At 50.1% G+C, this 12,477-nt stretch overlaps 1 protein-coding gene across 1 annotated transcript; it reads right to left on the reverse strand.

The window, feature by feature from the left end:
* Positions 1-1,704: 1,704 nt before the first annotated feature.
* On the reverse strand, positions 1,705-3,771 carry FPRO_04438 (uncharacterized protein; the record flags this gene model as incomplete). The annotated part of the gene is made up of 3 exons (XM_031229948.1): positions 1,705-2,464; positions 2,524-2,889; positions 2,939-3,771. 3 exons carry the CDS (start codon positions 3,769-3,771, stop codon positions 1,705-1,707), a joined length of 1,959 nt encoding a protein of 652 aa, XP_031080134.1.
* Positions 3,772-12,477: the final 8,706 nt, after the last annotated feature.

A 12,477-nucleotide genomic window follows, 5' to 3' on the forward strand; every position in this document is an offset into this window, starting at 1 on the left:
GCTGCTCTCTCTTTGTCAATGGTGGACAGCCGCAGGGGACATAAAGTGAGATTCTGGGCAGGTCTGCCTCAATATGAAAATAGAAACAAAGACTATAATATTGTAGAGGTGCAGCAAGATAAGTCAGGGAAGCAGATTAGCGGGGATCTTTTGAGGCTGGGCCACTTCCATCAAAAGTCAAGGTGCTGTAAGCAGCAAAATCCCCATAACTATACCAAAATTCCGGAATGGCAGCTTTGTTATCTTATCGCCTCGCACCAGCCACATCTACTTTAACTTTTGAGGTGCCAAAATTGTATTGAATGCGGTGTCTAGATTAGTAGGTAGGTACCTTACCTAAGGAAGTTAGTACTTCAATACGCTAGTAGATAGTACTGTATGTACTGATCCCGAGAGCTTGTCCCTAATCAAAGTATTCAGAAATTGTCAAAGTTTAGTGTTCACAGCACCAGATGAAATTCTGCCTAGGTCCGTTGATTAAGACGCAATTATCTATGCAACATAAATTAAGGATTAACAAAAGGCGAGCATCAACCAGTGATACTCTGTGACACTTAGCCTAACATTCCCTCTGCACACTAGTCAACCTGAACTTCAGCTCTTCAGGTGAACCAATCAGATTACCTTCTGCACTCGCAGAACAGATCTATTAACAAAGCCATCCCCCACGATAGCCCTGCTTAGAGGCTCAATTACGACCAGGCTATTGGGACATTAACTTGGCACAGCGCAAGCATGAAGGGGGCAAGGCATTAGATGGTCCGGGCCTCGGAGGGTCATTCGATGGTGCGACGTTCGTGTGACCTCAGTTATTGATTGCTTCTGAGTATAAAGAGCCCAAGGCCCCGAGTTTGCAATGTAGTTGGTTCGCAGCACAAGCGTTTCGTTGCAAGGACCAACCAGGGGTAGGATGATGACTATTCATTTTCCAGCTCTACCTCCTTCACAACAGCGATCAGTCAAGCCAGTCACTCAAGAGCCCGAGGGAATTTCTTCATCACACTCCGATTGTTTTTAACTACTTCATCGATACATAAGGGAACTCGAGCTCAGCGGCAACTTTTTCGATATGCCACTTGACAAAATAAAACACCGCCCCATGACAGAGCTGGTACAAGCCGCAGATTCATACCCGCAGGAGAAAATAAACAACAACATCAACAAACAAAATCAGAGAAGAAGATACGCCCTTGTTTCGCCTGACCCGTCCTTTAGCCCCAGACATGCAACGGCGTCTCGAATCGTTGCAGAACCAGCCGCTCTGCATTAATGAGAGGTTTCGAATTGACCAGTTCTCGTCGTTCCTCAGCGTCATTAGCCTCTAGTCATCCCTTGCCAATCCTCGTGTATCAAATCCTCTTCCTTCTTTCTCCTTCGGCCAATCCTTTTCACCTCCATTAACTCTTCATCATTCTTGCCTCTGCTTCCGGCTCCGTCTACTTTCTGGTATCCATGTTTCAAATCAGTGCAAGCCGCCCAATTCAGATTGCCAACACCATCCGTCATAAAAAAAAAATAAAAAAATAGAAAAAAAAAATAGAAAAACTCCAGTAGGTATTGTTACAAGCTCACTGACAAACGAACCAAGCGCTCCACAAGTTCAGTGGTTGTCATGCTTCTCGTTAGGCCAACATCTTTTGATGGCAACTTTTTGTATCGTCAAACGCGAGCTTCTTAACTGTGGATAAAATAAGACATAGAAGTCTAGTTCCCATTCCAGGAATACTGATGCATGGCATCAAAAGAGCCTCTCGCGGCTCCGTTATAGACAGACGAACCCTGCGGCTGGCTCGATTCGGTCTTCGTTGGCGACGATCCCGCAGGTGTACTCTTGTACTCGTCTTGAGGGAAAGGGTATGGTCGCGACTCAGCAGTGCTGGCATATGCCAGATTCGTACTATGCTCCCCAGACGCTGATGTCCAGGTATGCGCAGGGGCGTAGTAGTCCCTTGCAGGCACTGAAGGTGGCCCAGATGTTTCTGGGTTGTAACTAGGCTGCGCAACCTCGCTAGAACTCGAGTTCACGGGGGCATACGGGGCGTATCGATATTCTGGAGAGGCGTCGGTGTTCGCTACTGAGCCCGCGCTCCTTATCGAGGGATGACTCATGTGTCGTGGGCTCTTCAACGGCCTTGGATTATCGACGTAACGAGGGATGTTCATGGCCTGGTCATGGCTTCCGAGCGGAGTGGTATGTATCGATAACTGCGGAGGGCCAGTCGTTGTCTGCATATCATAAGTATATTGGGATCGGACTGGTGGGTGCTCCGAATCATTCGTTACCATGGATATGGGCACAGGGGGTTCCATCGATGATTGGATGGGCATTCCTTGTGATTCAGCAGGGAAACTGGCCGTACCAGCCAGAGGGCCCATTGATGCCGCAGGGTAACTCTCTGCACCGGAGGTTTGGATATGACCCAAGGGCACCTGGGCCGGCGGTGTTCCCCAAGTTGGATATGAGCTACAAATCGGTCAGTACCAAATCTAGATACAACCAAGTCGACCCAGGAGCAAACTCACTTAGATCTTATTGGGCCTAACTGTGTGCCCGGGATCTTTGGCGCGTTAAAGGTAAAAGCTGTCCGTGGGAGCTGAGCGTCAATGCCTCTCGGTTTCGCTTCCTGGTGCTTTGCGCTTAGGGGGCCCGCAACAACTCCCACTCCAGTTTCCACAAGGGCTTGTCCTCGAGATCCTGCACTGGATCCCAACAAAGGGATCTCCTTTCGCGCTTGAAAGTTACGAGGGCTTCGCCCTCTGACGACGATGGGCGCCGTCGTGGATTCCGTGAGCACAGTCTTGTTACCGTTGGCCAATGTTCCAACGACTTTGAGATGAAGGACAAAATGTTGCTGGAGCTCCTTTCGACGACCATTGTTTGCAGTTGCACTGTGATCGTATTAGCAAGCGAGTGTTGCCAGTGCAGCCAATGACTTACATCCTGAATTGAAGGCGTCGCCACCCAATGGGGTACACGGCATATTCGCCATCAGATTCTGTCCCATCGTCCTGGAAAGGAATTAGGGGCAGAGACTGCGGTTCTTGATCTGGGGTTTGGTTTGTCTCTGGTGAGTTTGGTGGAGGGGTTTTCCACGGAATCACGATTAATCGGACCGGGTTGCCATCAACAGACTCAATGGCAGAAATAGTAACTTCCATGTTGCTGACTGCAACAGTCTCGCCAGATTCGGTGATCACAGACAGTTGACCTCGTGGTGTAACAAGAGTGCCGCTGATTTGAAATAGATTTCTTCGGTAACAGGTCAACTCAGGCTGTCTGAGCGAGCCATCTGATGTATTCGCAGGCATTTCGGAAAGGAAGAACATCCCGTGGAGTTGAGCGGACAACTCTAGTTGTTGCATGCGGCCTTGCTGGTCAACTATGGTGTGTTTATCCTGTGTCCTCTTGAAGGCCAAGAGCTTGTGCTCGTGGCTGGCTGTCATCTTGGAGCTGTCGTCACGGAGATCCTGGACAATTTCCTGGTAAGCAGGTGGTTCTGCTTCAGAGAAAGACCTCTTCAGGTTTGGGTAGCCGTGATGTGAGACAATTTCTGGGTGCGCAGGTCTGTCGTATGCTTCTTGGTCGTCTTGGGGATATCGGCTGTAGGGGTAAGAGGGCTGATCCATCTCGGTATGATTACTACTAGTCCGTCCTGAGAGCGGCGAAGAAGTTGATGGCATGGGATCTGTCACTCGACCTGGTATGTGTACTGAGCCTCCGTAACTTGACCACATGCTTGAATGCCCTGGGTGTCCTCTCAAATCTGCCATAGTGGCCGGGTATGCCGTTGCGGTTGTCATGGGAGCATAAACTATTCAACTCTGCCGCTTCTTCAACCAGACCAAGTTGTCTGGACTTTGACCCGTCACTAGTAACGTGGTCCTGAGAACATCAATGTCGATACAGATCAGGCCAAACAAGATAGTCGAGATAAAAGAATCTCGCGAGACGTGTTTGGCGCAAGGTGTGGGGGAAGCGAAGGGACAATACGATACTCAAGACACCAGGGAAGTGATGTTTGAGGTTGATGGTGCAAGTGTGTACTTGTATATGGAAATGGATGGCGGCCAGAGGAACGGCAGATGATGGAGGGGAGTGTTTAGTACAACACCCGGCACTGTCCCCAGGGTGGAGACCAAGTTTGACGGGGGGCTGTTTCGAGGTCCAGGCACAGGGACTTGGGTCAGTGCTGTCGACAAGACCTAGTAGTATCAAGTCCGGAGAGAGTTCTTAGTATAAGCTCTCACAAACAGTCATGAATGTCTGCGGGCTGGGAGACCACTTCAGCGCATGCGGCCGTTCTTGGAAGGAGGACGGGGAGTGGAGGGGCGGATCTGAGAAACAAAACAGCCTGTTGTGATATTGGAGGCTGATTTCATACAAATACTTTGACAATGCTGGGTTCTTAACAGAGGGCAGTAATCTGTTCGACGGCAGTGATGGTAAACACCGACGGAGCCTCCAGCATAAAGAGCCTACGTAGTCGAAGATGAGCTTATTAAACGCTGTTTCTCTGGGAGACAAGCAGTTCTGATAAGGTGGATGTATCAATGGAGCATGCAATGGAGCTCGGACAAAGCTATGCCCCAGAGACTTTCTGATAGAGAGGGTCAGGTCTAGAGAGGACCGCAAACTGCCGGATACAGGCAGGATAGCAGAAGCAAAGGACATGACCGCCGACAACGCCGGGGCTTTTGGGAGCCAGGACCTTCACACGAGGTAAGAGAAGACATCCCAGACACGCCCCAGCACGTAGCGCAGTCCCTTGCTATGCCATCCCCTCGTCAGCGTCTACCGAGGGGTTCGAGAAACACCCCTGCTCATCAAGCCCAGCACGAAAGAGAAAGTCCATGTACTGTTGACAAGTCATGCCGCTAAAGTTTGGATAAGAGCATGTCCTGCCTAACGCAAGGTCTACGTACTGGCTACCCCCATCCATGCTGGTTGGGATGAGATGGATAGAGCAAATGGGTCGAGCGGGGACACGGGGACTATCTCTTGAGGGCCCGGCAGCCCCCTCCCTCCTCAACCAAGCCGCCCTGCCCATAGCCAATCCTGAACCCTGACACTTGACCGGGGCACGTTGATTCTGAGAGAAGAATCCTCCGAGGCCTAGTAGAGGTTGCTGGCCCGCAAATTTCTAGAAAACCGTTGGACAGAGCTGTTAATAATGGGGCAAACTCAGGAAGCAGGGAGGTAAGGAAACAGAGGGAAACTCAGGTTTGAAGAGTTTTGCTATTGACCAGGGTTTGGTTGTGTGCGGTTGACATTCGCCCATTGCCATCACGATCTGTCTGTGATAGCAATGCGCTGTGCTGTGCTGTGCTGTGCTGTGCTGTGCTGAGATGCCCTAACAGAGCATTAACACAGGGCGATATCAAGCAAAAGGGTATTGACCGCAGCTTATTGGTATGATCTTGCCCAGTGAACTAAGGAATGGAGGCCCGGTTACAAGCCGGAGTAGGTACATACTTGAGTGTGATCCGTTTTGGGATCGACTCGGGAGATGAGAATATGGAGTACCTTCTTCGTCTGGCAGAAGAGACGGCTTAGCTTATGCTTACTCAAACCCTTTTAGCGGAGAGGAGGTGGAGTGAACGGCACGGCCCCATCACCAGCATATCGGTGCTCCATCATAATTATCATCGACCAATTCGCAGCAGTGGCAGCGACAGGAACGGGCGCGCCGCTTGCATGCTGTGGGATTACAGCAAGCAGTAATGTTATATGCATGTATGTGTTCAGGTAATATCGAAAGCCCTGCAGTAATGACAGCAGCCTAGAGAAGAGCACGAACCATATGCCCATGATCTGTCTAGGATATCCATGCTAGCTAGGCCTGAGTCGTGGAAAAGCGGCGTTTGTTGATTGTGTTGTTGTCCACGAGCATGGTGACTAGTTATTGTCAAAAGTTAGATTGGGGATGCTTGCGCCGCATGATGGAATTGAATTTGACCGAACGTGCGGAGAAGCTTGCTCCGGCATGCAGCCTTGTGTTTGATGGAGATTCAGGGCCATAGCTGGTACAGTAGATGGCTTTGGCACATACGTGCTTGCAAACGGTTAATAGTGTGGCTATTTTCTAAGCCATGTGGCGTTTGCTTGGACCAACACTATCCCATTTTCCTGGAATTCGAGATCCTTGTCCGTAAGACAGAGAAAACGTGCGTGCTGTGGGCGATGTTGCTCACTACTAAGAATGATGACGATGGGAGGCTGTTTCGGTAAAACGTGGGCGGGCGGAGAAACGAAACAAGGCCGGCCGTCACGTCACGACTCAGTGACTGTTGTCATAGGTGCTCCATTGCCTTCACTCTACGACTCGTGGAGACTTGTGAGGGGGAAACATGCGCTTGGTTTGAGATGGGCGCCCAGTTTGGAGATGGCTTCCAAAGTTAAGGACGCGGTTGTATCAATGTCTGGCCCTAGGTGTGTTTGGTTGGTTCGTTGGTGGAGAAAAGGGAGCAGTACGTACCCAAGACCAGCAAGGTCCAGGGCATGAGAAAGGTGAGACAAGGGCACGAGGGGGAAAATGCTCTGAACGAAGCAAGGAGCGAGACGTGCGAGGGGAAACTCAACCAGGTTGATAATGGCCATTCAGAAGCAATTGTGATGCACTAGAGACGCAAAATAGCAGAAGCGAGCCAGGAAAAGACAAGAGCGGCCGGGGCCGTGCCCCTTCTCAACGGCCGCCCTCCTCAACGGCTTCCCCCACAGTTTTCATGCACAGTATATCCTCTCATCTAGCACTGATCACACCGTGATTTGTTACTTACATCGCTTGGTCAAGGCCCAGGCTGCCAGGCCTCTCACCCGACAAGGCCAAAACTTCCGCCTCCTCCAGGTTTTGTATGCATACAAAGCATAGTGAGAAACCTAATCAGTCGTGTGTGTGGCATCCCCATCGCGTGTTATTGTCGTCACGATGCCACAGGGGCCGCTCCATATCAGAAAACCCCAATTTTCCTAGTGTCGAGCAGTTTCACTAACTGCTCAATCCCAAGCATATCGGAGCATTCCAGTTGAGTTAGCAAATCGTTAAAGCGCCCAGGCTCGGCCGTAGCGAGGGGCTCGCCATCAAGCTATCACTATTGCTATCACTAGGTGATCAGGGATTGTTGCCAAAGGCGCGAAAGCGCGAAATGTCCGCCTTGCTTAAACAACTTTGATGTTCCCTGACCGGGGAAGTCGAGGCCAAAACCGAGAGTCGAGACCAAACGAAGCACCAAGCTAAAAAAGACCAATATGTTCAAGTTAAAACATTTATGACCCAGGATTCAAGACCACGCGCAGGATGAGGCCCGCTTCTTTGCTGGTTGGGGTTCCTTTGATTGTTGATTTCACGACTCTTCGACATGACCAGGATGAGCATATCTCAAGAACATTGGTCGCATCCAAGCACTTTCACTGCATGCCCACATCTCCAACCTCTAAATCCGCACAGACTGGAGCTCATGAGTCCCCACATCCACAGACGGATAGGATATTGAGCACTCAATATTACCGCGTACTCTTGCGCGCAGTTCATCATACTCACATGCCTTGCGCAGTCCTGTATCCCGTGCTTGTTCAGAGGAGGGTGGTCAACTATCCTCCCCATTCGTTCCCGTATCAACAGCAATACATACCACTATCTGACACTTCTAACCACCCATGAAGAATGTGTGTGTATAGCATTATCTATCGATCGAGGCTTGCAGGCAAAGGAGGCTGCCAAGCCCGCGCCATCTCTTGGAACTACTGTATCCTAAAAGGCATACGGCTTCAAACCCCAACTCGAACAAGGAATTGAATTTCGCCGGTGAACTGTTCCTCCTGAGACACGCGCCTAGACACCCTTTGAGTGGTAGCTCCCTTATCCACAAGTGCCCTGTCCCGCCGCCAATCACTCGATGTAACCATCCCAGGTGGCCACGGCGATTTTTTGAGATCTGGCAGGCCATTGCGTCTGCTGCCTTCGAAGCAACGTTGGAGTAAATGCAGATAGCTTCATTAGGATGGCTCAGCCTTTCACTGTGAAGCAGCCACCATTTTTAAGATATTTTTTCTCTCTCTCCCTTCTTCCTTTGCCTGCCTTTCAGTTTATATTATTAACTATACGAGCAGTCGGGCTGTTCACAGTTGGCTTTTGCGACAAGGAATCTGTTCAATCTGGCAACCCGGCCTTTCCAGAGCTCAAGAATCCTTTGAGAGGTGATTCTGGTGCTGGACATGACAAATGATGAGTGAGCACTGCAAGAAACGTTGCGCAGTTTGGTGTACGGGATCCTCCAACAAAGGGGCCGATACTGCGAACTGGGCGACTATTCTGGCAATGTGGACTCCGAAATTGTGTTTCGCACATCCATGGTCTTAATACACGGGTATTAAGATAGTTATCAGCAGGCTTTTGCAGCACTTGAATTGACGGGCAATACAGCCGACACTTGATTGGTCCACCCGGAAAAGTCGCTAAAACGGTCCTGCAGGTGCATACTTAAAGGTGTAGGTAGGACAACCTGGTGCATCCATGCACAAATGTCAGAACCGTCATTAGAGAACCCGCTCATGGTTTTTGTCACTACGTCAGAGTCGGGTTCTGCTTTCTGCCTTGCACTGCTGCCCAGCAGCCAGAGAGAAACATTATCGGAATGTTTCATAAACGTGGCCGTTGGAGGGGGCGGGATAGAGCTGAGACGGCAATGGTTACTGGTTCCTCAACCGCAGCGTAACCACAGACGTTGCAACGCGCCAGCAGATCGCGGCAGTTGAACGCCCACGGTGCCATGAGCTCAGGAAGCTGAGTCGATTGGCTTCCCTGCTGGCATTCAGTTTTAGCGTTGTCCTTGATGGCTGCCGATGGGTCCCGCCCCCTGCTGTCTCAAGCACAAAGGTCCACATGTCTCCGGGTTTAGGTCGAGTAAGCTCGAACTGGCGTGCCTTGGACTGCCTTGGGCCTTGTCCCTCCGGCCGGTAGTCCCTTTCGGGATGCTGATCGTCCCTCCTCAACCTTGACTGGGAGACACTTGACTCACTTTGGGTAATAGCTCATTATCCCTTGGCCAGGCTCCGTCGTTGAACTGAACATTTAACGCCGATCGAAGACCCGGCTCTTGATCACCTTTGTTTGAATCAGGAAAGCGATTCATCTCGGAACCATGCAAACGATGCATATGGACCGATTCAGAATCGCTCCCCTGGGTGGACGAAATTATACGAATTAATGCGCATGAAGTCGATAGAATTCAGCGAGATGAGTTTGTGGCCCTGATCCCAATTCTTCAGTCCTTGGTCCCCGGTCAGAAGTACTTGGTGGCCTTGGTTAATGCTGATCCCTGATTTGTGGCTACAATAGGCTCGAAGCGATCTCAATACCTACAGTACACACATACATACCTATTTGACGTGTTGTCGGTTATAGATGGCCAGTTAAAGTGTTGAATTGGCTCCAGTTGAACTCCACCAACTGTAAGAGAGGCTTGGGGCTTGCGACAGACAACCGTCTTGCTGCAGTACCTCGTTCTTTCATGCGACGACCCGGGGTTCAAGTAGCAGAGAGGGCAAGAAACAATTAGGCCATGAAACGAAACATTGCGTACATAGGTAAAGTTGACTCCCCAGCTACCGATCGGCACCTTTGTTGAGCTAACAAGCCCAGACTAGCAGAGACCCTTGAAGAAATATAAATGTAGGTCTGCGTTCTACTTGCATACTGTGACCAACCATGCAAGTATCCTAGGAAAGATACCTATCAACTTTGATACTGCACAAGTTGAGTTGTGCAACTAATTAGGCGGCCTTGCCGCGGGGATGAACACTCCCGAGACTTTTCAAACATCAGGCCATTTACGGCAATAGTGTTTGAAATGTCGCTTCTACCTGCATCCAGAGTACAAACTCGCGCTAGTTAATCGTCATTTCCCAGAGGCTTTAATCAACTTTGTGAGAAGAGACATCCTTGTTATTACATTTTGTTGGCCCACTAACTCACTGGCCAGTTACTTCCGAGTTTTCATGTGCTAGAAAATCCTTGTGATATTTGTTACAGTGCGTTATGTCCAAGTACGAAAATGCCTCTAAAGGAATAGGTCCTCTTTGAAGGCCTCGCTTGATCCGTGTACCTGCATCAGCCAGTCTGCTCGACGTTGACGTGGTATCGCGAGCTCAGCCCTACCGCACTTATGTCAAGACACTTGTGTTTCGTGAGCACGCTTGCGGCTCCTGGTTGGCAAGATCCGGTAGCATTGGGGCAGTGGGTGATCAACGCAACGCCCACAGGGAAGCTTTAGAGAGATCCCCCGTCAGTCCGAGTCGATGCAATGCGGATGAGCTGATTTCAGTTCAGCATGTATGCGCTGGTCCACTACAGAAATGGGCATCTGGGCGAGAAACTAAGGGCGTATGTGAGAGCGCCAAAAGGTACCTTTTAATTGCGACGAGGACAAAGAGTGACAGCCACGCATGCAGCATGTGTGCATGGGAAAGGGTCCGATCACTAGAGCAAGAACAAGGGTTTGTAGAGCTCCCGAGCCAGCTTATCCTGGGTACTAGAGGTCTCTAACCTTCATTGATGACTTTTTACCACGTCATTGGGGATAGTGATCTTGAGGCTGGATAAGGATCAGCTCTTCCCAGGAGACACTGCCGCATTATCCAGCAGCGAGATTGCTGGCTACTGCCATTGTTACTTTGTGCTTCTTGGATGCTATTCCCTGATAAGGAGGACCAGCCGGCAAACAAATTCAGCACGGTTCTTGTCATGTCTGAAACTAAGCTAAACTGCCTGTTAGCGACGTACTATGGTAAAACCATGGGTCTCACTAATGACTCCCATGTTCTGCGACTGTCAGCCCAGAGCCTCAGACCCGTCAACAATCACAATCAATGTTATCATTGTTGGCTAAATGTCGAGTCTAGCTGTGCGCGCGGGCTTGTGCGCACATATGCAATAGCTGTGAGCAGGGCGGCGTCTGCAAGCTGCTGCACCTAAATCCCTGTTTGGTCATAGAGTTTCGACATAGTGAGCTTCATGGTCGGCAGCGACATTGCCGGCAGTTTAGAGACGAGGTCTCGAGGCAAGTTCAAGGCTAACACGGCATGTCACGGCTTATTATCCAGGCATTAACCCTTGATGCCAGCAGGTCTGGATAGGCATGTACAGTATACCAGCAGCGCTGTTGTCTTCTCAAGCAACAAAGATGGTGATCCCGTGCGACACCACGTGAACAAAAGCCCGAGCACGCTTGCGCCTTACCCTCGCGTTAGCTGCTGGACCTTCTGTCGGCCGGAGCAGTGTCCGCTTGAAGAGGGTGTCTTTGTACTTGGCATCGACCGACAGGTCATCATGTGGCTAGCGGTAGGGCCTTTTACATATCCTGACCTCAATATCTAGATCTCGTTTAGTTTGTGCTATGACCTCGGGAGTCAAGGAGCGGGCTGTTTATCTCTCATCTTTTATCTTTGGTTGCAAATGTTCCTTTGTGCGCTGGACACGTCGACTTGGACCGTCACGCCATCTTGTGGGAGAAGAGGTACATGGTTGAGTTTATGGTTGTCGTCCTTAACTACCTATAGTACACGAGCGTCTACATCTTCAAGGGTCACAGTGTCGATCGGCAAGCCAGCTCACTATAGCACCAGAGGATACGGTATCAAGGCAAACATTGGTCAACTGTCTCAAGCGAGCAAAGGACTCTCCATTTGGATCAACAGCAGCCTTGGAACGAAACAGAACAGAACAAACCGATATAGGATAACTACACCATCTACATGGCCGGCCGAGCTGTCTGGGATCAGGGTCGTCTGCCGAGTGAAAATCCCGACGGGCGGTCTACTTGACGTTACCTTACAATCTCCATACAGGTGGAGGAGCCCACGTTTACCTTCGGTAATTGACGAAGCATCATGCTTTGTCTTTCAGAATCGGAGCATTTCCCACAAGTCTAAATGAGTTGTTGTAATTTGGAATGCTAGGCATACGACCATGTTTGAGTAATCAGCAGGTCACCCAACCAGAACAGACTCAAGTACATACACACTCCACATATTCAACGGCTGTTAAGGACAAATTTGGGCTGCTGCAGCGGAGCCTATCTTTGATACCGAAGATTCTCGATTGCAGACACGAATCGAGAACCCGATGTGCGCTGAATGGAATGGGGGGTATGGGTTTAGGACTAATGTGCCAATTCAGGTTGGCGTCGTCCTTTGGCGAGGAGAACTTGATTCTCGTAGCAAAATACTTGCTGTGAGTAGCCATACATGGTTACATATGTATTGCCGTAGCAAAGCCCGGTTGACATCATCCTAGGATCTCTTGGTGGAGATGGTAGATCATGCATGCATTTGCTACAGGACACATGTAATGATTTCCTAAAGGTACAGGTATCTAGAGAATTCACAGTATCATTAAACCACCTTTGAGTCGTTACTGCGGAGCCGCGCACTGCCATCCATACAGCGCTTGGCGTGATCGGGAACCTGTCAGAGGACAGCTG

This window comes from Fusarium proliferatum, assembly GCF_900067095.1.
Source record: "Fusarium proliferatum ET1 genome assembly, contig: FPRO_scaffold004, whole genome shotgun sequence".
In the NCBI taxonomy this organism is placed as follows: Eukaryota; Fungi; Ascomycota; class Sordariomycetes; order Hypocreales; family Nectriaceae; genus Fusarium; species Fusarium proliferatum.